The sequence below is a fragment of the Eleginops maclovinus genome, chromosome 10 (genome assembly GCF_036324505.1).
Source record: "Eleginops maclovinus isolate JMC-PN-2008 ecotype Puerto Natales chromosome 10, JC_Emac_rtc_rv5, whole genome shotgun sequence".
NCBI classification, from domain to species: domain Eukaryota; kingdom Metazoa; phylum Chordata; class Actinopteri; order Perciformes; family Eleginopidae; genus Eleginops; species Eleginops maclovinus.
The window spans coordinates 9,822,112-9,846,186 of NC_086358.1; the positions used below are offsets into that span (position 1 = coordinate 9,822,112).

The window sequence follows — 24,075 nt, forward strand, 5'->3', positions numbered from 1 at the left end:
GAAATTCAATGTAGCATTGAAAATTTCACTAGCTTTGAGTTGAAAAGAAAAGGCATTTAAACATTTTCCTCAGTCAGACTTTAATCGGGACACCTTTAAAAACACTTACATTGGAATAATATTTTAATGTGCAAAATGTACAGTTTTCACGTGAACAGCATGATTTCACCCTTAATGATTTTAGTAAGTGCACTTGTGGCAGGTGGTTGGTGAAACAAAGGATTCTTGGTATGTGGTCCAAAAACAACCGTAACACACCCTTTTTCCCTTGAAATAAATTGTAAGCACGATTTTTTTTTGTGGCAGTATATACTGGTCCACCTGTGTACTGACATTTCATGTCCAGGCGCTATCAAACCCTTCACATCAGTCTACTCTGACAAGTCTCCTTACAAATGAAGGACATCTTAAGCTGTTGCCTCCTCTGGTTTTCTTCATTTACATCTCCACTTTCAGTTTGGCAGAGCACATTGCTTCCCCCAGCATGTTGCCGGCCCTGCACACATACACGCCAGAGTCAGAAAGCTCCAAATCAGCCAGAACCAGAGAGCAGAGCCCGTCTTCATGCTGCTCCATGGTCACTCTGCCCGATTCACCCACCGGCTTCTCATTCTGAAGCCACTTCACCTCCAGCTGTGGGTAGCCTAGAATTGAAACAATGAGACATTATTGCACAAACATTTAGTAACTAATACGGGGATTACAATATCACATACAAAACAGCAAATGGTTGCTGGTCTTGATACAACAAATTATGAAATAATTCCCAAGCCAATGGTTGCTTTTCCAATGTTAAGTTCAAAAGAATAGTTATTTTTTTGAGTTTGAATGGTGAACTCAATGATGGTTAATATGTTTAGACACAGTTGAGATATGATAGTCAGAAGAAATAAATAAACTATAATGTCTGCAAATTTCAGAGGGGAGGGTTTCATGGAGTTTAACATAGGCTTTAAACTATAGATAGGATCATTTAACATCAGACCTAGAAAAATGTACATTCCTCAGAAAATAAAAACCTTTGAATGGTCTCAGTTAATGCGTCATTAAGCAGGGAAACATAACCCTGAGAACCTGAACTTTTCAAAATCCATGTGTTGTTTCCAAACTGGTTTTGTACAGATTAAACAGGAATTACAACATAAATTCAAAAACGGTGCCTAGAGTTAGATAAATCAGGTAAAGTAGTAGATAATTAACCTACATCAAAACAATGAGTTTAAAGCGAGGTGGTACCTGCGGATCCAGGGAAACACAATCTGTTGGTTGATTTTTTTAACCATGGCAGCTTTAAATTGAGCTAGTTTTTAGGTGTAGGGTTAATCTTTCTATATCAGAGCATTTCAGAGTATTGTCTTTTTTTGCTCTACTTGTAGTATGTGCTAAGGAATTATACTAATGATGTGCAGCGCAGTTCTGTTGCTCTACCATTGACAAGGCATGTCAGCCGAGCTGTTGCTCCTTTCGGAAGGGTGGTGTCCTTCAGGGCCTGCTGGAAGCGAGGTTCACTCTGCAGCTGCTTATCCAGCGACTGGATGGCCTCCTCTGCCTCTTGGCTCCATCCTGGCTCTGGATGAGAGAGAGGATGATGAAGATGATGATGATGATGATGATGATGATGATGATGATGATGATGATGAATAAAACAGAAACAAGGCTTTACAGATCACAAAAGGGTAAACTTGAAGTGACAATCGGAAACAGTGAGTCATCTGCGATATGTATGTAGCTCTGGGACACAGGAGGGCATTGAGTGTGTATGCGTGTGTCTTTTTATCAGTCTTACCCTCTGAGGAGCTGCCAGGAGAGTCTGGCCTGTTAGAGAGATTAGCCATCCGCTGTAGGGCCAAAACAGCCTTGCCAGTTTTCTAGAAGTTTGAAAGGACAAATAGCAATGGATGACAAACCACACTCAGAACCAAGCTTAAGGTCTTTATAGGACAATAGATTGAAAGGTCATAGGGAAGCATTGATAAGAAAAGTGTTAACATTTCTTGGCTGACAGCATTTGAATAATCCTTCCAGTCGCGTTACCTTCCATTTGCGCTTGGCCAGAAAGCGCCTCATCTTGCCTTTATTCAGGGACTTGGTGGGTCTGCGGCTTAACGGAGTAAAAGAGGCCATCCAGGGGTGGGCGAGGGCCTCGGTACATGACAGCCTGCATCTGAAAGTGCAGGTGGGTAGAGAGGGGGAGGCAAAAGCTGTCAAATGCCAGCAGTGTCCTGAGCTCACTGTGAAGCAGCCGTGGATTATCTGCTGCATAAATACAACCCTGGCTCTCCCTGAGTCATTATTAAATGCTTAGGTAACATGCAAAACAAAATATCACAGGGGATATTTTGCTCATAATTGTCTTGCTGTGACATTATCAACTGGAGGTTACTACAAAGAGTATCTAAGCAGTTTGTGAGCACAGCTATCATATACTGTAGGTAACGGTGGCATGAAAATTAGACCAACCTCCGGTCTTTCTTCAGCAAGGAGCTGATAAAGTCTTTAGCTTGATCAGAGATGTCCTCAAAACTCTCCTGGTCAAACTCGAAGTTGGCAGCAGTCACAAGAGCCAAAGTCTCAGCCTCATTGTTCCCCTGGAAGGGAGATTCTCCACTGAGCCTAGAACAATTTAACAATGAGGAAAAGTTAACTATGCAGTCTTTATGGTAGTGCGTCGTTTCTACGGAGATTATGTTTGTACCTATCAACAAAAGGAATATTGATTTTTAAACATTAACCCAAGTGTCTAAGTCATTAGTCTTGAGTTTTTTTATTTCCAAAATTATTGCTAAATTTAGTTTGAACTATGCATTTTAGGAATTTGTACATGTTTTGTTAAGGAAGGCTGTAGTAATGCAAAGCTACCAGCGGGTAGCGCCAAATCTACACTTGTGGAATCAAAAGTAAATTGCATCACTGACATAATCCAAGCTGCTACTGCATTTATTTGACTTGAAGTGGTTTTCAAATTACATATATAAACAAAAGTTAAATTGGGATCATTTCCTCTCCCACACTCGAATAATCTAAATAACCCTCCAGGTTTACCGTTTTCACCTCTAACTTTTAAGTTTGTGTATATGAATGTACCTAGAGTTTAAATCACTACAGCCTCTGTTGAAACTTACAAGATGTAGGAGATGACTCCAATGCTCCACAAGTCTGTCTCAAGGCCTACAGGCTCATAGTTGATCACCTCAGGGGCCACAAACTCCGGCGTACCATGCATCACCATCAGAGGTTTACCCTCCTCTGAAGAACAAGAGAAGCGTAAGAAATTCAAAATGTCTCCCTGAATGTTTGGTATTTGCATCATACTGTATTATTTAAACATGGTTTCTGTCCTCTCTGAATAGATCATCCAATCTAGAAATGCAGCTTCTGAAGCATCACCTAATTTAGTACTTGAATTGTCTCTGCAGGCTTTGCTGTACACAGAGTTAAAGCAGTCTATTTAGAGACTGGTTATTTTTGCAATGGGCATTGTAGACTTCTAGGAATTTAGAAACAACACTCATCGATGTTATCTTGATTATTTTTGCATGTATTGAAATGAGTGATCTTTTGTCGACCTTGCTGCGTTGTCAAGATGAAACTTCTCACATAGTAAGATGTCAATTTGACAAAGCATATTTGTATTAATTTAACTTTATGCAAAGTTTTATGCAGCCAAGAATATATGTTATTCTTCATGTGCACATTGCTGCTCAGCATTGGCTGGCCCTTTGATTTCCATGGCTGAAAATATTAACCAGACTGCACACAGGAGATGTCATTAATAAGACTACACACTGGGCCATTTATTCACTGTCCCTTTTATGAAGATATAAAATGCTGCATTCAAGGGAAATACCATTCCTAATAGCTTCAAATTAACGATACAAAGATATGACATCATAGTGATATCTCTATGAGAGCTTTTCTACAGATCCAGCAAACTCACCCAGTTTACTAGCTAAGCCAAAGTCGATGATTTTGATCCGTGTGCCAGTTGTATCCACACAGACAATGTTCTCTGGCTTGATGTCGAGGTGGACGATTTTCTGCTTGTGAACGTACTGCATGCCCTCCAGGATCTGCTGCATGTAGCGGGCACTGGTGGGCTCTGTGTGCTCAAAGTTTTCATCCACGATGCGTTCAAAGAGCTCACCGCCTGCAATACTGGGCAGACAAATGACACCAATTAAATCCATGCTTCAAAAACAACCTTGGTCTGCAATAGCTATGATTTGTTTCAGTTGAAAGGTTACTATCAAAATGAAATAATGTTGAACATTACTATAAAATGACAAAACATACTTGATACTTTAATGTCATTCCCATGTGGTTTGGAGGCATATTATGATTTGAATTGAGATTCTTATTTGTCTTGATCACATTTATGCCTTTAAAACCCAGGTATTACTTGCTGCTTTGTAAAGATTCATTGGACAATATTTTAAAACACGTGTGGCTTTTCCCAGATCAGCAATGTACTTACTACTCCATGACCATGACCATCTCAGAGCGTGATTCATAGGCAGCGAGGCACTGGGCCAGTTTTGGGTGGTGAAGAAGGTTCATAATTTCGATCTCTTTGCGTGCTGCCATTCTTTCTTTGGAGGTTCGGGCTCGGTAAAACTTCCCAGCAACCACCTGACCCGTTTCCCTGTGGGACAGCCGGAACACCTGGCCAAACTTCCCACTGTTTCATCAAAGCAAATAAAAGGCATTTCAACGTTACTCTGCTTTGGAAGAAAATTCTCAACATACTTATTTACAATCAACATGTGTTCTTTGAAAATCTCATCCAGCTGGTAGATCCTAAGTTTCCATACTTACACTCCCAGCTGCTCATGCACATTGTAGTGGTCCTTGGCCTTGTGTTTGGTGTCAATGGTAACTGTGACATACGAGTCAGGCTCATCCTTTTTTTTTTTTTCTAACAAAGAAAGAAAAACTGGTGAGAAAGAAGCAAATCACTGCTGACAGGTACACCTCAAGTCCGTTTCTAAAATATTTAGCAAATCCAACATGTCACTTACTTGCAGTCACCATCTTGACACACTCAGACTCCTGGCTAGGTTCGCTGACCCCCGCTGAGTTGTAGGCTCTAACACGGAAGCGGTACTGACCCAGAGGCTCCAGGCCTGAGCGGACGTGGAAGGTTGTGTTTTTACAACGGCTTGTCGCTTCTGTCCAGCTCTCAGGGGTGTCTTGGCCCTCTTCTCTTACCTCCACTTTGTAGCCCAGCACTGCTGTACCCCCATCATAGCTGGGACCCGTCCAGGACAGGACCAAGGACTGAGTGGACAGCTGGGAAATGACAGGGTGGGATGCTGGAGGGTCAGGACGGTCTGAGGAGACATTCAAGGGCATTAGGTTTAGTTATATATCTAGAGACAATGTTAGTGGTAAAATCACTGATTGGTGGCATGATTTGGAGATGCTAATTTCCATAATTTCCCTTTTTTACTATAGTTTTTGAATCAGTTTCATTTAATCAATCCATATCCCTGCAACAAGTGGTACTGATAGGATAATTATATGGGATTTTTAGTAGAGGGAGTATTCAGATCAAGTAAAGGTAGTTAAATACTCACATAGTCCTGCATGTAAAATGTTCCTTATGTGAAATTATACAAATCAAATCTGGAAGATTTACTTAGTTTTAAAGTTAAATACTCAGTTCAGAAAAGTGTGATTTAAACCATCAAAAGCCACATTTTGCATTAGCTATCCACTAATTGTTTCAGTTATGCTTATATATTGTGTATATTGCATTGTATTATTTCTTACCCATGACACGGAGGGAGATGGTATGCTGGGCAAAGCCTTTTCTGTTTCGTACTACGACAGTGTACAAGCCTTTGTCCTCTGGACAGGCCTGAGAGATCTCCACACTACTTTGTGTCTCACTGCTCCGGACAGACTTCTTTGACCCACTTACCACCTGAAGAGGAAGCAAAGTGGAAGTGCACATCAGAACATGTTGCTGAATCTCAAAATGAGAATATAAAGTAATGAATTAAACTTATTTACAACCAAAGAATCTCTTCTATTACCTTGTCTTTGTTGAAAATCCAGCAACAGGCCACAGGGACAGAGCTGCTCCTGAACTCACAGTGTAGCCAGGCCTTCTCTCCTACTCGAACCTCCACCTGCTCTGGAGGGTCTACAAACTCCACGGGAGGTCCTGAGGAAAATATGGTTTATTTAATTAATACAACATGACTTTAGTGCTGTAAAATTAAGTTTACATGTTGTGGTGCCCTCTACTCACCTTTGCTTGGGGAGACCTTTGTTTGAAAGTTGATATCACTGACAGCTGTGGGGACTGAAGAGGAGGTGGTTTTACAGGTGTGTGTGCTACTGTAGGCGGGTTTAAGAAGTATCCAACCAATCACATGTAAGCAGTGATGTTAGGTTGCAGAGACACTGCTATCAACAGACAGCCAATGCTTAGCACTTTTGAATGAAAAGGAAGGCACCATTTTCAGCAACCACTCACTCATATGTGTGGGGAGATGGCAACAGGTGAGTGAAGTTTAAGGGAAAAAATATCAAAATCAAAAATGTATTACAGAGAAGAGGATTTTTAAGGAACCAAAAAGATTATCATAGCAAAACCTTTTTTCCACCTTTTCTTAATTCCTGAACACAGGTGAATTGACAAAAAATTCTCACTTGTCTCTCAGGGCTTTCCGTAAAAAGCTGGGGTTTTGTGGGTGTACACCAAGACATTTTGTTTTAGCAAGCTTTAAAAAATGTTGTTGTCTACCTTTGCTTTCCTCTCTGTGCTGTCGTCCATTTTTGGAAGCTGAGGACAATGGGGTATTTTTGGGTAACGCAACCTTAAATGTGACCTCACTGTGCAGCTCATGATTGCTTGTTCTGGGGATTTCCTTTGTTTCTGTATCGTTGCAAACAGAGAAGACTCAGGTTTAATTTACACAGTCTAATTCAATGGGAGTTATTTACACACAGGTTAAATTGTATGTGATGTGTGCAAAAAAGTTCTCACTCCACACTTTGCTTTACCTGTGACATGTAACACACCACTGCTCGACTGTTTCCCAGCAGTATTCTCAGCTGTGCATGTGTACGTCCCAGCATCTCCAGGTTTACACTGAGTCAGAGACAGACTGGAAACACCATTCTGGAAGGAAGTTTTACTTGAGTGCAACCTCTCACCTAAATGACAAAACAAAATAGGCAAACACGTGTTTTTAGGACAAACATTACAATATGTCTAAAGATGGGAAATTGTAGCTCAATCCTTAAAGAGGGGAGATAGTCATCCTGAAGGTATGGCAATTAGACATTTACCATTGTGTAGCCAGGAAACGCTTAGAGGTGGACTTCCTGTGATAACACCTTCAAAGGTAGCATCACTTCCTTCACAAACCGCACAGTCCCTCAGTGGTTGTCTGAAGTGGGGCGTTTGGAGCGTCTGGGTGAGTGGAAGCCTGGAATCTAAGAGGAGGACAGAGGTTTGGGACAATGGGTTTTTTTTAGCAGACGGGGTTCAGTAAGGGTTCACCTTTTCCAATCAAATTCAGGCATTATCAAGGTACATTTTTAAGGTTTTTGAAGCACCTTATAGCTGTGGTAAATCGAATATTACTGAAGTGCATAAACTCAGTGACCTGGACCATCTAGTGTAATCCAAAACAACTGTGCTGCCTTTAGTTTGTTATACTATGATGGTTTTAGTTTTTTTCAACTATATGTTTTGGCATTACATTGGGAATTGTTTCTAATATTCAGCCCCACCTCATGTACACAAGTACCTTTACATATGCTTGACCATCTAAGCAACAACTAAACATTATAAACTTTGTCAAGGTATAATTTAAATCTCAAATGTAGCATTGTATTAGATTGCACATATTAACCTTAATAAAGTGATAACAAGTAATGCGACTACACTTTCAAGCAGTTGTTTTTAGCTTATGGTTTAGTAGAGAGGTGATGATACAACTGATTGAGCTATGGTTGAACTTTAAATGTGGATGCAAATGTAGTCGACAATGAAAATATTAAAACTATAGAGCGATGTTAGTGGGTAGTGTTCATTTGACCACCAGGCAGATCAGTTAAATTAATCATTGACCTGTGGCTGAATCCACTGGAGAGTGTTACAGCTGTGAGTACAAGCGTGAGGAATTTGACACGGTGTTTGACAAGATTTTCCGACCAGATGTGTGTTTGCACACATGTCTTTTGGTGTTCACTATGTTTATATTTGGGGGAGAAAAGAGGAGGGGGCTGGCAGGTTGCATGTCACTCCTTTAAATTCCTGAGGACATATCTGACAGCATGTGTAACTAAAAGCACATTATATTTCACAATATCCTGCTATATATAGAGAGCTGCACCCTTAAAGTAGCAAACTCACCCTAGGGGAGCTAAACATTTCATATATGTGTAATCTAAACAGATCCCTGATTTCCCGTCATGCAAAGGAACAAAAGTTCAAGTTGAAACATGAAATGTCGTGCAGGTGCTGCAGGACGGAATGTGACGCGGTATATTTCTTTTATTTATCTTTAATTTACACAGATTAATGTTTTAAAAGTCAATTGATAAGTGCATAAGTGATTGTTTAAGAACTATGGACAACAGCAAACCCACGCACAGGCGCTCTCTACGGACCTCTTTGAAGTTTAAAATCCCCTAGGGAATTACATTTTTTGTCAGCTCTTGTTGAAATGTGTCCCAGGTTCAAGGGGCATTCTGTACGAACTGAAGGGATGCAGGCAGGGATAAAACCTGGGGACAGATGGCTATGGCGGTATTGTTTTAAATGCAGTGAAATACACTCCAGTTGTTGCAGTATTAAACAGTTAGTTCAGTTCAACATTATAAAAACTAACACAAATTATAAAGCCAGATGCTCTTCTTCTGGTCTTACCTGTGGCAAGTGGGATCCCCAGCTTTTGGTTGCCTATTATCTTCCTGTTACTTGTATCCAGTCCATTCTCTTTCTGTTTCTCCACACAGAAAGTCCTCGCTTGAGGTTTCAGGGCCAGCCGGAAAGTAGACACAAAGGTCTTTGGCTTTCCCCCATCCTTATCCATCTCTAGGTAGAAATGATAACCAGAGAAGTTTCAGATCACTCATCAGTGAGGCCCCTCTCTTTCTTGTAGTGTGTTGTACTCCGTTTCTAAGTATAGCGTGAAGCTGATGTGTTGAATGTTTTCCCAACGAGCCTCTGCATACAGGCTGCCTCTGTTATCTCTACCCACCCTCAGCCCCCCAATACACAGGAAACAGCCCTTTTTATCTGGAAGGCCAATTAAAAACACACATGTCCAGCCCACACGGTCCCTCTGCGCAGACAGAGCGAGAGAATCACATGTAATAGAAAACATGAGGAGGAAATGTGTGGGAGAGGCTAAACATTCATGCTGGAGAGAAACAGAATGCTTTATAGTGATAGAAGAAAAATATTAGTTAAGAAAACATTTTTACCTGGTTATATTCATAAAAAAATGCTTCTCCTATCAGTGCATCCCCGTCAGCTTCTGTTGGCCATTTCTCACCTGGAAACACCTATTCCTCTAAACACTGGAGGCAAAGTGGGGGTTGAGCAATGCTGCCAGAGCCACAACAGGAATGAAGAAGAGCCTGTAGGGCAGCTTTCTATCTGTATTTACTCTGCTGCCTGTGCACAACATGTAGAGAATCATTGATGTTATTCTTTAAAGCCGGGGACTTCCGGGGTTGGGTTTCTTTGAATGAAAAAGGAACCATGTGACCACAAACAGAGCGCTCTATTTCTAAATGCGACGCCTTGAGTTCTATTGATATGGGAATAGGTAGCTGCTGGTTGGGTGTGTCTCCAAGGTGCTCTCACTTTACCTTTTGTTGCCCGATCGCTAACATAGACTGGTTTTCTCTTCTACATATTTGAAGCTATTATCAACACTTTGTCACTTTTACTATTCTAACCAACAGTTTCACTGATGTTTAAAATGACAAATGTCAACGCCTAACTTAAATGCTGTTGTTTTTACATCATGTGAATAAAAGGTTTTGTCAGCTATGATCATTTTGCTGATTGTTCTTCATTAATTACTTTTTAACAGTTTTGAAAAATATATAATTTAATTGATCAATAATGTACATTTAAATTCCAGTCACAGGGTTAGGTTAGGTTTTATTGCATATTTAGTTGTAAATGTTTTTTAAATGATCTATGTCTTATTTTTAAGAAAGTTAAGTTACTGTTTGATAGATAGATAGATAGATAGATAGAATCGGAGGATGAAACCCTCTTTATTAGTCACATACATGCACACAGCAGGGCACACACAGTGAAATTGGTCCTCTGCATTTAACCCATCCTAGTACTAGGAGCAGTGGGCAGCTATTGTGCAGCGCCCGGGGAGCAATGGGGAGGGGGGATTGGAGGTGTCCGGTGCCTTGCTCAAGGGCACCACAGCAGGGCCTAGGAGGTGAACTGGGACCTCTCCAAGTAGCAGTCCACTTTCCATATTTTTTCAAGTCTGTTCGGGGACTTGAACCGGCGACCCTACGATTCCCAGTCCAAGCCCCTACTTACTGAGCCACTGCTGGATTAAGTGTGTGTTCAAGATGTCATCTCTTTATAAATGTAATTTTTTTAATTTGTTGAAATGTAAAATTAGGCTTGTTAAGTTTCTTTTCTCTTTTTTTTGTTTTTACCAAGAATGTTGTGTTATTGAGCATGGGTGGGAGAGTTTTGTGTTTTTTTTCCTGTTTATCTAAAGTGAAAAGGCCAATAAACATTAAATAAAATAAGAACTTGACAGGCACATGTTGAGATAGGACTGTGAAAGTATTCTTATAAAAAACATAAATGCTTACACAGTTCAGCATGGAAATGTGGAATTAAAAAGTGATGCTTTCGTAGCTGATAGTTATTGAGACACATTATTATTTATTGTGCCCTCTAAACACAATGCTGCATCAACAATACCAACGGTTGCATAACATTTTCTCTGAAGAGTCGACCTCAAACAGATGAGCTGCTATGTTGTGGTTTTAAATGGACACATTTCACTAACTGGTGGGCAGTGCAGGAATGTCTGGAAACAGTTGCATGGACTGGTATGCGTAATTAGAGCCATATGGTGGGAGGCACATCATTTACTTAATACTACAAACATGTCCCCTGGCTCTGAAAGCATGTTGATTGACGGACCATACATGGAGCAAAGCTTGACTGTTTACGGATGTACAGACTCACTCTACTATACCAGACAACGACAAATCACAAGTGTAGCTTTAAACACAAACACGTTGCACAAACAGTTTACATTCCTGGTGTTCAAGGAATAAATAACACTGATTTAAGAAAGATTTTTTTTTTTACTTATTAGTAATCAAAAATGTGTAGCTATTCTGCAGGCTACCAGAGGAATTTCATTGACTACAACAAGTCGTTTACCTTTTTCCCATATCTTTGCTTTTTGTCGACTTATTAAGATGGCTAAATAAATAAATAGCTGGATACAATTTATTATGTGTAATATTTTGGCTTAACCACATCAAATCCTTTGCTGTGGAAGGTATTCTTAACTGATTTAGCATTAGTTAACTGGTGTTGTTGTTGTTGTTGTTGTTGTTTTCTCCATCATGATTAAACTGTTGGTACATCAAGACTTGTTGCACATTACACTTTTATTTCTTTCCTGTTATTATTTTTTCATTCCTTTTCCTGGAAATCCTAAATTCTACTGTGTAAATGGAACATTTCTCATGTGTTTTGGGTATAATAAATAAAAGAACTTCAAAACACATGACATCACCCTTGAAAACTATGTACACTTAGTGCAGGTCCACTAAGCTTGAGCACATTCTTTAGAAATAGCCATATAAGGTAAAAAGATATCACAGAATATTATATAATTTAGAGTATATTCAGTGGGACTGTTCTTTTAACCATATATGGCCCTTTCAACAATAGAATAACGCACTTATCGCACAAAGTGCTTATATTAAATACAATCCCACAACCCCACCTCTTTCCTCTACAATTATCCTTATCAGACGGAAATCATGCAAGGTTTTGACCAAGTATTTTAGAATTCAAAACAGGAAAAAGCAAAGACTGGGAAGGACGATGTTCTCTCTGCGACTGAGTGCTCCAACTATGGCAATCATTTAACTTCCTGTTCCCATGAAGTCCTTCAAAGACATACAGGCTCTGTGTTATCCTGTTCCCACAAAGTTGTTTAAACGCATGCCACCACTGTATTAAATCCAAATGTTTGACACATTTTTCAAAAAAAAGTGGAATGGGGCCCTCCTGTGGCTGCATGCCTCGCATTGCAGAAAAGAGCAAATCTGTAGGCTGTTAAGGCCACAGCATTAAAACAGCATTTGTGGCTCACGTTGTGACCCGCAACATAGATGTAAAACGCCACAGCGATAGAGTTTACAAAGACGTTATTTTATTTAACATTTTAATTCCAACTAACTTAAATAGGACAAGTCTGTAGGACTGGCCAAAAAGAAGATAAGAACTGATGCACTCTCAACTGCAGTAATCTAAAATATGTTTTATCTCTTCATGTGAATTTCTTTGCAGGCAAATAAGAAACAGATGAGGCTTTGTGGACAAGAGAGTCAGTAATGAGCAGAGGAAAGATAAAGCCACAACTTCATGTGTGCACATAAACGACTTGTCCTCTAACATAAAGACTAGTATTTGTATGTATTGTGAAAATAAAATAAAGAACTCTCCACTTGACATAATCTGTTCCTCACATACATTGAAAGAAAATGCAGTTTTTCAGTGGTTAATGGGGACAGTCATTTCTGATGTTTTGTTTGAAATAGGAAAGCAGCATGGTCCTTCACAGCCTGATGCACGCTGGCTTGAGCTCTAAGAAAGCAGAAAAAGGAAATAGATACAGAAAAAGACATGAATGGATAGAAAGAGAAGTGAAGAACGAAGGACACTGGCAGAGTGTTACAAGCATCCCGGCTGCTCTTTCTACTGTGACAAAGAATATTGTGCTGCAGCCAGAGGCCTCTGTCCTCTTCCAGCTGATGGAGCCAGGTCAGACTTCCTGCAGCTGCTCCATATGTTGCCGGAGAAGCTCTGGGGAAGAGTTTGGTCCTCAAAAGGGATGGAAGGAACCCTTAAGCAAGTTCCAGTAGTCAGACGGCTCCAAGTGCTCAGACACTTCAAACTGTGGCAGAAAGAAACTGCATTTCTGTTTCATTACTAATAAAGATTCACACTCTCTTGTTATTTTTCTATATGTTTGTCAAAATGTCATGAGTGATTTACTGACAGAGCTATTAAAATATACCCTTGACCGAATTCCTTATAAGATACAATAATGGTGTTTTATAAACGAATGAAAACTAAGAATTTGTCAGATGTTTAGACATTTGTAAAATTACAAAACCTAACCCATTTGCCATCTTCTTCTAAACCTTTGATTGAATAAGGAATGACAGCACCGTGATAAGCATAGAACAGCAAAAGAAAAGCTTTCTTCTGTTTTTAAATAAGTAAAAATAACCTTTTTTTTTATGTCAGAAAAAAACAGCTGTTTTTCTCCGTTTTTGAACACATGTAACAAGGACTCTCCATTGACGCCAGGTTTAAACTTCAGTCTAAACCCTTACGGAATTTATAAAACTGCTATGTAGTATTTCAAATGACAGTCATGACACTGAAGTCACTTTCAAAGCCAACATTCACACAATATTCCTACAGAAGGCCGTACAGAGGCTTCTACCTGATATTGAGCTAATCGCATTCTATGGTAATTTCTGCACTTCATAAACGCTACTATTCAAATCGTCTAACACTTCAATGTTTTCATGTGATATATCAATTTACATATTATCAGGCTGCAGGTTCATTTCCATAAGGTCATACACACTCACTACTGACCTACATCTAGATGTAAAGCCTGTATCTCTTCACACTCTGAGGGACATCTGCTGCTTTCTCTCTGTCCTCTGCCTTCTTTTCATTACAGTACAAACTTCAATCGCCTGCATCAAGTCCTCACAATGTGCTCGTGTTGCAGCTTCAAATGCGGATTTATTTTCTTCAACATGCTCTTTATGGTGAGTCATTTGGGTAATTCTGTTTATGAATGAAAATGTTGAGTACAGCAATGATTGATATTACGAGTGGAGGTAAAAGTGTTAGTGGCACTGTAAATGAATTCAACTTTATACTAAACTGCTTCTACAGAATTGTTTGTATCAATGAAAGTGATTTCTACTTTGGATTAATCAAATTATGGTAACAATATCCTATAATCTTTCCGCCAGAGTTAGACAAAATATTCCTCTTTACAATGATTTAGTTTCACACTCCAGCATAACTGGGTTCATTGGGTTTTATTTCACTATTTAAAGCCCACTGTTTTGTGTTTCAGGCATCTGGGGTTGCTCTCCTCACTACCGGGGTACTGCAAAAACCCACTTACCAAGAGTTGGGAGCATTTGCAGGGAACAGCCTGGCCAAAATTGCTATAGTCCTCATAGCAGTGGGTTTCATCATAACAGTGGTCTCCATCTTGGGCTGTCTCGGAGCATTCTTTAATAATTATGGTTTGGTGGTAACTGTGAGTAACACGACACTACATAATGTAAATTTCTCCTCATAAATTTGATTAAAAAATGTTCCCGTGGGAAAAATAGTGCAAGGCTGATCATTTTAGTTTTTGTCAAGCAAATGTGACGAGACTGACCTCTAACACTGCTCACTCTGTTTCTTTATGGACTAGTACGTCTGTTGCCTGACTGTGATTATCATATTGGAGATAATCACTGGGGCTGTCATTTATTCACTCTTCATGAGGATGAAGGTATTGAATCCTTCTTCCCTAGTAAACATAAAAGGTCCAATAAACTACATCGACAAAGTGAAAAGGACGATCAGTGAGTACAGCCCGGAGAAGAGAGCCGCCATCGACAGAATTCAAGAAAAGGTAACGCACAGAGATATAGGTTTTGTATTTTCAAAAGGCCTAATAAACCCATGCAGGGCAAAACATATTTTAAGCTCTTATCAAGCCAATGGTTTTCTCAACTGTCTTTGTGCATTGCTTATTTAATAGATACCAATTAGACATTAGTTTGTTTCAATTTGACCATTTCTTTAAATAACTTTGCATTGTGTGAGCATAATACAAACTGAATTTATTTAATCTTAATGCCAAATCTTAACAAGGAAAAGGAAGAGTTTTATACATCCACTTATTCAATTTTGGATGAAATTGAGTAAAAAATAATAACAAGTAACATTAAGATGCTAAGCTAGATACTAACCATGTCTCACAAAAAGTATTTCTAAATGATAGTTTTGTTTTCATTTATTGTGAACAGATGATTGTTTTGTATTTGAAACATATTATTTCTTACAGTGATCAGCTTTTCTAAGAAGTCCATATATGAAACTCTTATGTTTTTTATTTTTAATGAAAGCCAACATGCCTAAGTGTCCATTGAACAGGTTTTACACTGCATCATGAACACACAGATCACCAGGTGAACTTGATGACTTTTTTATGTATGATAAACTGTGTTACAGTTCAAATGCTGTGGTGCAAACGGCCCTGAGGACTGGGCAACCAGTGTGGGCTGGGAGGACCATGAAGCCGCGCCGGACTCCTGTTGTGAGGTGAAGGGTCCCGGCTGTGGGAAGGAAAAGGGCAAAGTTCGCTCAAAGGTCTGCTGGGAAATCTTATTTGAAGTGCACAGTCATTTGATTTAATTTTTGTGAACAAATTAGTATTTTATTTTATATTTTGTGTCCTTTTCAGGGTTGCATTAAGGCCATCAGCTTATTTCTGATGAAAAGCCTGATGTGGGTGGGGGTTTTCTGTATCGTTCTTGGAATTTCAGAGGTAAATACATTTAAAAATACAATGAACGTATCTTTAGAAAAACTAAAATAACATGCATTTCATTGTATAATTATATTTATTAAATTACAAATGAAAATATATTGAAACTATTTGAATGAGAAAACTATTCATAAGTTATGGTAATGTAGACATTTGAAAAGTAATGGGATGAATGATAATGAAGCCTATCTCAACCTGTGTGCCCAAGGGGGCGAAATCCAGAATTAATTAGAATTTATGGAGCGAGAAAATAACTTTTGTTGACCTGTCCTTGAGTTCATTTGCTTCAAGTGACTTATAACATTTGTACCTGTTACAGTGCTTTGGAGTACTCATCGGGGCATGCTTCAGTTGCAACATAAAACAGAAAAACTATGACAACATGAGCTGATGTGGCCAAGCACAGCAGACTTCACACATTGCTGACATATTGGATCTATTCTATTTGCTTTATCCAGTCTTTTTATCCTAAAATGGGACTTAAGGATTAAGTATATGATGTTGTAATTGACATGTTTGAAAACAACTAATAATTACTTATTTTGCGCTTGCAAATTGTGACTATTTTAACAAGATATGTAAATGGAACGGTTTGGTCTATGCCATTGAAAACACCATTTACTCAATAGTCTCATGTTTAATTGTCATGCTATGGAGAATAACTTCAATAAATGTGTGATGGATATTTATGTCTATGTTTAACACCTGATGTGACATCTTTAAAGTTGTGTACTTTGGAGAAAATTTTCAATGCGAGTTCAAGATGAACATTTTAACAAAAATTCTGCACCACTGCTTCAGCTCTACGTAGGCCAATACTGAATATTCATGTCAAAAGAAATATAGGGACACAATATTAAACATAGGGATGTTACTGACCATGATACACTTGTAAGCTGTTCTTATGACTGAAAAGGTAACATAATCTAAGAAGAAGGCCTTTTAGAGAAAATATGTTCCGTAATAATATTCTAAAGTTAGAATTTATTTCAGTAAAATATTTAGAAACATAATTAAAACTAATGTAGGAAAAACAATGTTCTCAAATCAAGCATACTACTACTTGATTTGCACTAGGCAATGGAGTAGAAGACTACATCTCCCAGAACCCTAAAACAGGAAATGCGTCCGCTCTCAAAATCTATCCGTCACTGCTATCAGCCCGAAAAGTAACGTGTGCGCGAGCTGCACGCAGAAAACACAGTGGAAAACTCAAATGTAACAACAACATTGAAACCGCAATCAAAGGTAAAGACATATTTTTATTGTAATTTAATGTATTCCCATTACAAGTCTTAACCTGTGCTATGTAACATACCACACAAGCTAAGCTAACAGACTGTGTGTAGCGTTTGGTCTTCAGCTAAGTTAGCTGTCTGGATGTATATTGTGGTAACATGAAACAGTAAAATAATCAAAACTACAAACTATACTGTAGGCAATGTACACAAGTAAACACATTTATAATAAAATAATTTGCTTAGTGAGAATATTTTAGCTGATTGAGATAATTGTAGAAACTAGTCACCCTTTCTCAATGCCCTCTCTTCTTCACTATTTATTGTAAAGCAGCATGTCCAAGGCTTTAACCAGGCGAATAAAGGAGCTGGAGGCAGAATGGGGGAAGCTCAGGTCCCAGCTGAAGGAGAGAAGTGAAGCTGGAGAGGATTCAGAGCTGGTGTCCAATCCATCCACTCATGAAAACACAGACTGCAAACCTGATGTTAACACCAGCAGCTGCAAAAAGGGTAAGAAAGCAGCCAAAGAGCGTCCTTTTGACTTCTCTGTCCACCCTCGGCGACATGTGGCTCTACGGCTGGCTTACCTGGGATGGTCCTACCAAGGGTTTGCAGTTCAGGAGAACACAGACAACACAGTGGAGGCCAGACTCTTTGAAGCTTTGCTGAAGACACGTCTAATCCAGGACAGACAGAGCTCCAACTACCACCGGTGTGGTCGCACTGATAAAGGAGTCAGTGCCTTTTCCCAAGTGAGTTCACTGAGACTCAAAGTCAATAAATCAACTAAATGGGAATAATGAAACGATATAGTGAGAAAATATGCCATTATTCTGAATGGTGCTCTAGTTCTTTGGCCCAAAATGTAATGACAACAATATTAAAGCTGCATGAACTGAAGAGAAACGTTTCCCTCCTATCTTTTCTCCACAGGTCATAACAATTGATTTGCGCTCCACACAATTTTGTGGAGGACTGGGCGTCTCAGTCCCTGAACATGTTGATGTTAGCACCAAGAATAAGGCTACTGGCAGTGAGGTTCCCTATGTGAAGATGCTGAACAGAGTCCTGCCCGGGGACATTAGGATCTTGGACTGGGCTCCAGCAGCAGAGGGCTTCAGCGCTCGCTTTGACTGTAAGTCTCGCACGTACCGGTACTACTTCCCCCGCGGATCCTTGGATGTCTCGCTGATGGCAGAGGCTGCAAAAAGGTGGGTGAAGACACAACATTATGAATGCTATGTTGCCCCACAAAGTCACAGTTCTGATTTGAGGGCTTCTTAACCCCCGACAGATACGAGGGAACTCATGACTTTCGCAACCTGTGCAAAATGGACGTGGGCAACGGAGTCCTTCAATTTGAGCGGACCATCTTGTCGGCATTAGTCAAGCCTGTGCAGACTCAGGACATCTCCAGTACGGGCCCATATGATGTCTTCATATTTGAAATAAAAGGATTGGCCTTCCTGTACCATCAGGTATGAATACACACTGATCAGTGATTTTGATTTACTTGAAAATGTTCATTTCAAGCCGTCATAGTGATATAAATTGATGATTCATGACATTTGCGGTCTGGGTGAATTCCATGTTCTGTTTCATGCAGGTACGATGCATGATGGCACTCCTTCTCCTGATAGGGCAGAAACTGGAAGCCCCGGAGTTAATTGATAAGCTCATGGATGTTCAGAGTAACCCAAGGAAGCCACAATACAGGTGTGTTTGTTAACAAACCCATGATAAAAAAAAGAATAGAATAAAACTATAATTACATCCGTATAAATCTTTAAAAACTTTTGTCATCTGTCTCTAGTATGGCAGTAGATTACCCGCTGGTGCTGCACGACTGCCACTTTGAAGGTTTGGCCTGGGAACAGGACAATGAAGAGGTGAACCACGTCCTGTCTACACTTCAGCAGCACTGGACCCAGAGCACAGTCAGGAGCCACGTCCTGCACGGGATGATCCAGGGTTTGGAGGCCGTAGGTGAGATGTTGAATGAGGTGAACACACCTCAACATTTTAAATTATATCAAAATACACCTCTGCAGGGCCAAACTGGGATGATTATTTTATCTAATGTCACTCCAGGCCAATATTCACACATTCAAAATAGACTCATACATACACAAAAATATATACTGTTACTCTTTTGTTGAATTATACAACAATAACATGTTTTAGTTTTATTGTTTTAAGTTGAACCTTTATTGAGCCCTCCTCCCTGAATACTTTTGCTTGGACACAGTATATTATACACATTAAAATGTTTTTAAAAATAGTTTCCCTTGTCTTTATCGACAGGTGGCGTGTCCTCCAATAGCTGCTGTCTAGTAGAAGGCAGCAAGCAGAGAAACTACCGGCCCCTTCTTGAGCGTCCATGTTGCGAGAGCCTGGAGTCAAGGATAAACCATTTTGTCAAAAGAGGCAGGCTGGAGCGGGAGGAAGGGGAGAATGGAGGTGAAACGGTGCACAGAGGGAAAAAGTCCAAACATTCCCACGGCTCCACTAGTCTGCCTGTTTCTTCAGAGATGTCATTACCGAAACAAAATACAGATCAAAAAGCAGTAGATTAATATATTCTCACAAGAGAATCAATTTGGCGATGTATAATTTGTAATTTTTGTTAATGCAATCATTGTACTAATTTTATTTTGAAACAGAATGTGTTTTTTTCCCTTTTCATTTCTTAAAACTGTGTTTTTACATTTTCATTCATGCACATTTTTTTGCTTTGAAATAAACACGTTTTGGAGGAATTGGCTCTTGATCATTTTTGTTTTCAACGCTGTTGTAGTTGTAACTGTGAATGGGAACTTTGAATGAACTAAGCGGAACTAACGTACGTCGGAAAAGTAGGAAGATTTCCGAGGGGGCGCTTGTCAGGCTATGTTGCTAGGTCGTTAGCAATCAGTTGATTACAAGTCAGAGTTACAGACAGCAATATCTAGCGTCACGACTGTGCTCACAATTGTTTTCTGACTGCATATCTGAAAGGGCGGAGTGGAAATGGCTGCTGGTTCATGTTATTGTGCATTTGTGGTCGCTCTCACCTGATTAAGACTTGTGCTAACTTTAGCTTGTTAGCAATCCTGGTTGTTTACTGCCCCACCGCTCTGGCTCTGCGGGAAATCCTAAAGTACATTCAGCCGATTTAAGGAGAATCCCACGTTTACAAGGTGAATATACAACAAGGTTTGGGTTGTTAACTAACTTTAATAAGTGTGTTAACCGGTCATTCTCTCCTCTGTTTGTCTCAACGTCAAGGGGATGTACAGTTTGGGTTTATTTTGGTGTTGAGTCAAGAATAACTTGAGTTTGCTTGTTATCTAAGTTGTACACAACCTGAGTGCAGCTCAGCCTCGCCACAGCAGGGGGCGTGTTGTCCTAATAGCAGCATCGGGCTTTAAAATACTCCTTATAGATAGCAATCAATACCTAGATGTTTCCAGAAATGTCATTGAAACATGTGTATGTATCCCTATCCTTTGTCTTAGATTAAGATTGCTTTACTATTCACCTTTCTTTTCAGGTTGTAGTTCCTTTTGTATATTTCCAGTTGAAGTGAGGAGATAATTATAATTGTCTTTTTTTTTTTTTTGCCCTGCTTTACAAAAAAATCTACCTTTTTATTAATTAGTTCATTTTATTTGGTGTGGACATCACCTTTGAGTTAGAATAGATTTATTTGTAAAACTTTACAATACATGGTTGTTTTCAAGTTAAAATGGATCAAAAAGAAGAGAAAACCGTTCCACGAATACACACAATACATTGTCGTATTGGGTGTGACAACAATGCTGTTTCTCTTTCAGCCATGATTTTATATTTAAGTTGTTTTGTGCTACAATAACTTGGTACATTTTAATCCGTTTTTTAGACTCCCTACACAGCTACAGTAATCTTTACTTTAGTGACATTACTCCCTGGATAAACTTCCTGTGTCTTTGCCTCAAGATGTTCCTGGTGGGACTGACGGGAGGTATCGCCTCAGGGAAAAGCGCGGTGTCTTCCATGCTGCGGGAGCTCGGGTGTCCCATTATTGATGCGGATGTTGTAGCAAGGAAAGGTAAGTGGAAATCTCTCCTGCAACTATTAAGATTTAAAGTCAAGCGTTAGAATCAACTAGTTCAAACTGTCATCCAGGCTAACTCTCAAATGAACTCACATGTGGTAATATGGATTCACACACATGTCCCACATCACTGACTCATAACGTTTATTATTATACTGAAATGGACATGAAGAGGTTGAGCCTGTAGGAGGTTCATTAAGACAAACGCTTGGAGATAGTGCATGAATCATGACGGCCGTCTCTGTTGACTGCAGGGATGATGTTGTATTTATGTGGTGAAGATAAAAAGGTCACAGAACTAGGGGAAAAGTCCCAAAAGCAAATAGGAAATAAAATACTCAAGATTTAATTGCACTCGTGGTGATTGAGTCTGTTATTAAATTGATAAGACCCTTTTCCCTTCTGTGTATCTTTATCTTTGTGTATTTTATTACACCCTACTACTTTTGTTAGTTAATGTATAACGGTGTATGTTTTTGTACTACTTTTGACACTGTGTTTCTAAATATTTTCCTTTCTTGTCTTGAAACAAGTTGTGGAGCAGCACACTCCGGCCTATTCCCGCATCGTTTACCACTTTGGACCGGAGATCCTCCTCGAGAATGGCGAGATCGACCGGCAGAAACTTGGTCAGCTCATCTTCGCCGACGAGGAGAAGAGGAAGCTGCTGAACTCCATCACCCACCCAGAGATCCATAAAGCAATGCTCAAAGAGATCCTGTTGTACTTTCTGAGAGGTGAGGCAGGAACTGAGTGTGTCTAAATTATCGGTAAAGCCCAAAGAGGAGGATAATGTACTGAAAGTGAGCTATGGCTGTTTTACAAAGCTGTATCAATTGCTCACTACACGCCAAATAATGACAAGATTTTGGAATATTACCAATATTTTTTACGATGCTAAAGGTGATGGTTGCACCAGCCACTGTATGTGTTGTTAAAAAGTTATGAACTTTTAATTAAATTTTTCTGATTATTCCTCTTTTGTTTCCACAGGATACCGTTATGTTGTGCTGGATGTGCCCCTTCTCTTCGAAACAAGACGTCTCACTAAGTTTCTCAACCACACTGTAGTAGTCTACTGGTAAGCCCATTGCCAACCTCCCAATTATTTTAGAGTTTAACTTTTTGACTTTTTCTTTACAGGTTTCACTCATCAAAATCATTAAATATGTTGATGTTTGTTTTTGACAGAAACTGACCATTAAGCCCAGTTTTGTGAGTTATTGGTTACCTCTCTCCTGTCCTCTGTGTGACATGTAATAGCATGAGTCACTGCCTCTGGATTTTTTAACAAGGCACCGTGGCTGCTCCAAAAATAACCTCCATTGTCTCTCTCAGTGACCCCGCCACTCAGCTGCTGCGCCTGATGCAGAGAGACGGTCTGACACAGGAGCAGGCCGAGCAGCGCGTGGCTGCACAGATGCCGCTCAATGAAAAGCGCGGCCTGGCCAATCACGTTGTTGAGAACTCGGGCAGCCGAGAGGACACCCACCGGCAGGTCCTGCGACTGCACACACGGCTGGAGGACTCCATGGACTTCCTCTTAGTGAGGGTCATTGCTATCGCTGCCACTACTAGTCTGGGTGGTATTCTGCTGTATGCAACCAAGATACTTTTGTCCTAACAGAGGACAGACGAGGGGGAAACAAAGCGTTTGGTCCTAGATGAGGGAGGAAGCAGGCGAAGGCACAGCGGGGGGGGTCCCGATGCAATTTACTGTGAGATTAGTTTCCCAGCACCCATCACTACAGTTCAGTGGTGAGACATGCTCTGTTTGCTGTTAACACCGACTTACATTATTGACACAACATGCACTGACAAATGTGGTTTAGTGTGAAGGGTTTGAATGTGCAATTTCTTTCAGTTTTACTCAGAGACCTTTGAAAACATGAAGGTGATACCTTAGAGTTTTTGCCCAATGCAGAAAACACGTTTAGGGCCCCAAAACAGTGATCACGGTTTGGGCCTAAGAACTAGCTAAACTCTTACTTTGGTGCCGTATGCAACACATAACTAACATCAGCAATATCAGTCAAGAAATACTCATTCTAGTATATAAGACGTTTTATTTTATTGCACATTTTATACCCTATGATGATCTCCAAATAAGAAATGTTGCTTGATAACTTACATTATGAATAAACAAAAGGAACAAGAGCAGAAAAATGAAGATAGTTGCACATTCTTAAAACCGTACTTAACGTTTATTTCCAGTTTGAGACAAATCCCAGCCCTATCACCAGTGATACATGTGCGAAATCATAGGATGGACTCAAATACCCAACATGAATGGCCCTGATACTTACAGAATGTGTAATATGATTGTATGTTGATGATATGTATAATTTAGATGTGACTGGAGATATTTGACAATCCATTTGTAATGGGAACAGAATTACCAGACTTTATAATTATATACTGTAACACTGTATTTTCGTACACTTGAAGCGGCTCTCTGTAAATACCAAGTCTGTGATTTTATTTTCTGTGCACACTCACTTGTCACTAAAACACAACATTTGTAGCAGCTGCTTGAATGAATTATAAAAGCGCTACTGTTTAAAAAAATAACAACTGTCAGATGGTGTCCCTCTTTTATTATTTATTTTGTATTCTTTTTTTATTTTAGAGCCAGACATCATTTGTACTGAACATATAATATTATTTAATATTTACTGTTTGGAATGATTCTGCAATTGGACACTAGGAGGTTCATTTCTAATTATTCTGAGGAGGGGGAAGGCTTCTTTATGCCTCTTAATTCTGGCTTTAGTCGTTTGAGGAGGATTTTGTGATATTACAACTAATTTAGAAGGTATTTTTGGTAAAAAGAACTAACAACTTAATACAAATGTTGAACCTTTAAATATCCTTTACACAACTGCTGTTAAGTCTCAATGCCCAAATCTTTATAACC

At 39.6% G+C, this 24,075-nt stretch overlaps 4 protein-coding genes across 7 annotated transcripts; 3 read left to right on the forward strand and 1 right to left on the reverse strand.

Moving 5' to 3' along the window:
• Positions 1–55: 55 nt before the first annotated feature.
• On the reverse strand, positions 56–9,667 carry LOC134870831 (myosin light chain kinase, smooth muscle-like). 3 transcript variants are annotated; one of them, XM_063893265.1, is made up of 18 exons: positions 9,451–9,667; positions 8,891–9,058; positions 7,303–7,449; positions 7,015–7,167; positions 6,755–6,886; positions 6,257–6,310; positions 6,039–6,169; positions 5,773–5,926; positions 5,019–5,330; positions 4,816–4,915; positions 4,475–4,678; positions 3,938–4,155; positions 3,123–3,246; positions 2,461–2,613; positions 2,035–2,164; positions 1,787–1,868; positions 1,429–1,569; positions 56–644 (listed from the first exon to the last, which is right to left on the reverse strand). In XM_063893265.1, the coding sequence occupies exons 2-18, from the start codon at positions 9,054–9,056 to the stop codon at positions 439–441; spliced, it is 2,607 nt and encodes an 868-aa protein (XP_063749335.1). In that variant the 5' UTR covers positions 9,057–9,058; positions 9,451–9,667; the 3' UTR covers positions 56–438. The 3 variants fall into 3 exon arrangements, with proteins under 3 accessions (XP_063749335.1, XP_063749334.1, XP_063749336.1); XM_063893264.1 differs by lacking the exon at positions 9,451–9,667 and having other exon boundaries at positions 8,891–9,231; XM_063893266.1 differs by lacking the exons at positions 7,303–7,449; positions 9,451–9,667 and having other exon boundaries at positions 8,891–9,231.
• A 4,259-nt stretch (positions 9,668–13,926) lies between these two features.
• LOC134871122 (CD151 antigen-like) lies at positions 13,927–16,530 on the forward strand. The gene is made up of 6 exons (XM_063893720.1): positions 13,927–14,055; positions 14,373–14,561; positions 14,724–14,927; positions 15,530–15,667; positions 15,762–15,845; positions 16,165–16,530. The coding sequence occupies exons 1-6, from the start codon at positions 13,999–14,001 to the stop codon at positions 16,234–16,236; spliced, it is 744 nt and encodes a 247-aa protein (XP_063749790.1). The 5' UTR covers positions 13,927–13,998; the 3' UTR covers positions 16,237–16,530.
• A 171-nt stretch (positions 16,531–16,701) lies between these two features.
• On the forward strand, positions 16,702–19,842 carry pus3 (pseudouridylate synthase 3). Of its 2 annotated transcripts, none has more exons than XM_063893719.1 (7): positions 16,702–17,093; positions 17,415–17,835; positions 18,017–18,294; positions 18,378–18,561; positions 18,690–18,799; positions 18,897–19,069; positions 19,388–19,842. In XM_063893719.1, exons 2-7 carry the CDS (start codon positions 17,419–17,421, stop codon positions 19,657–19,659), a joined length of 1,434 nt encoding a protein of 477 aa, XP_063749789.1. In that variant the 5' UTR covers positions 16,702–17,093; positions 17,415–17,418; the 3' UTR covers positions 19,660–19,842. The 2 variants fall into 2 exon arrangements, with proteins under 2 accessions (XP_063749789.1, XP_063749788.1); XM_063893718.1 differs by having other exon boundaries at positions 17,418–17,835.
• A 115-nt stretch (positions 19,843–19,957) lies between these two features.
• Positions 19,958–23,738, forward strand: dcakd (dephospho-CoA kinase domain containing). Its single transcript, XM_063893721.1, has 5 exons — positions 19,958–20,262; positions 21,041–21,152; positions 21,692–21,895; positions 22,152–22,239; positions 22,497–23,738. The coding sequence occupies exons 2-5, from the start codon at positions 21,041–21,043 to the stop codon at positions 22,780–22,782; spliced, it is 690 nt and encodes a 229-aa protein (XP_063749791.1). The 5' UTR covers positions 19,958–20,262; the 3' UTR covers positions 22,783–23,738.
• Positions 23,739–24,075: the final 337 nt, after the last annotated feature.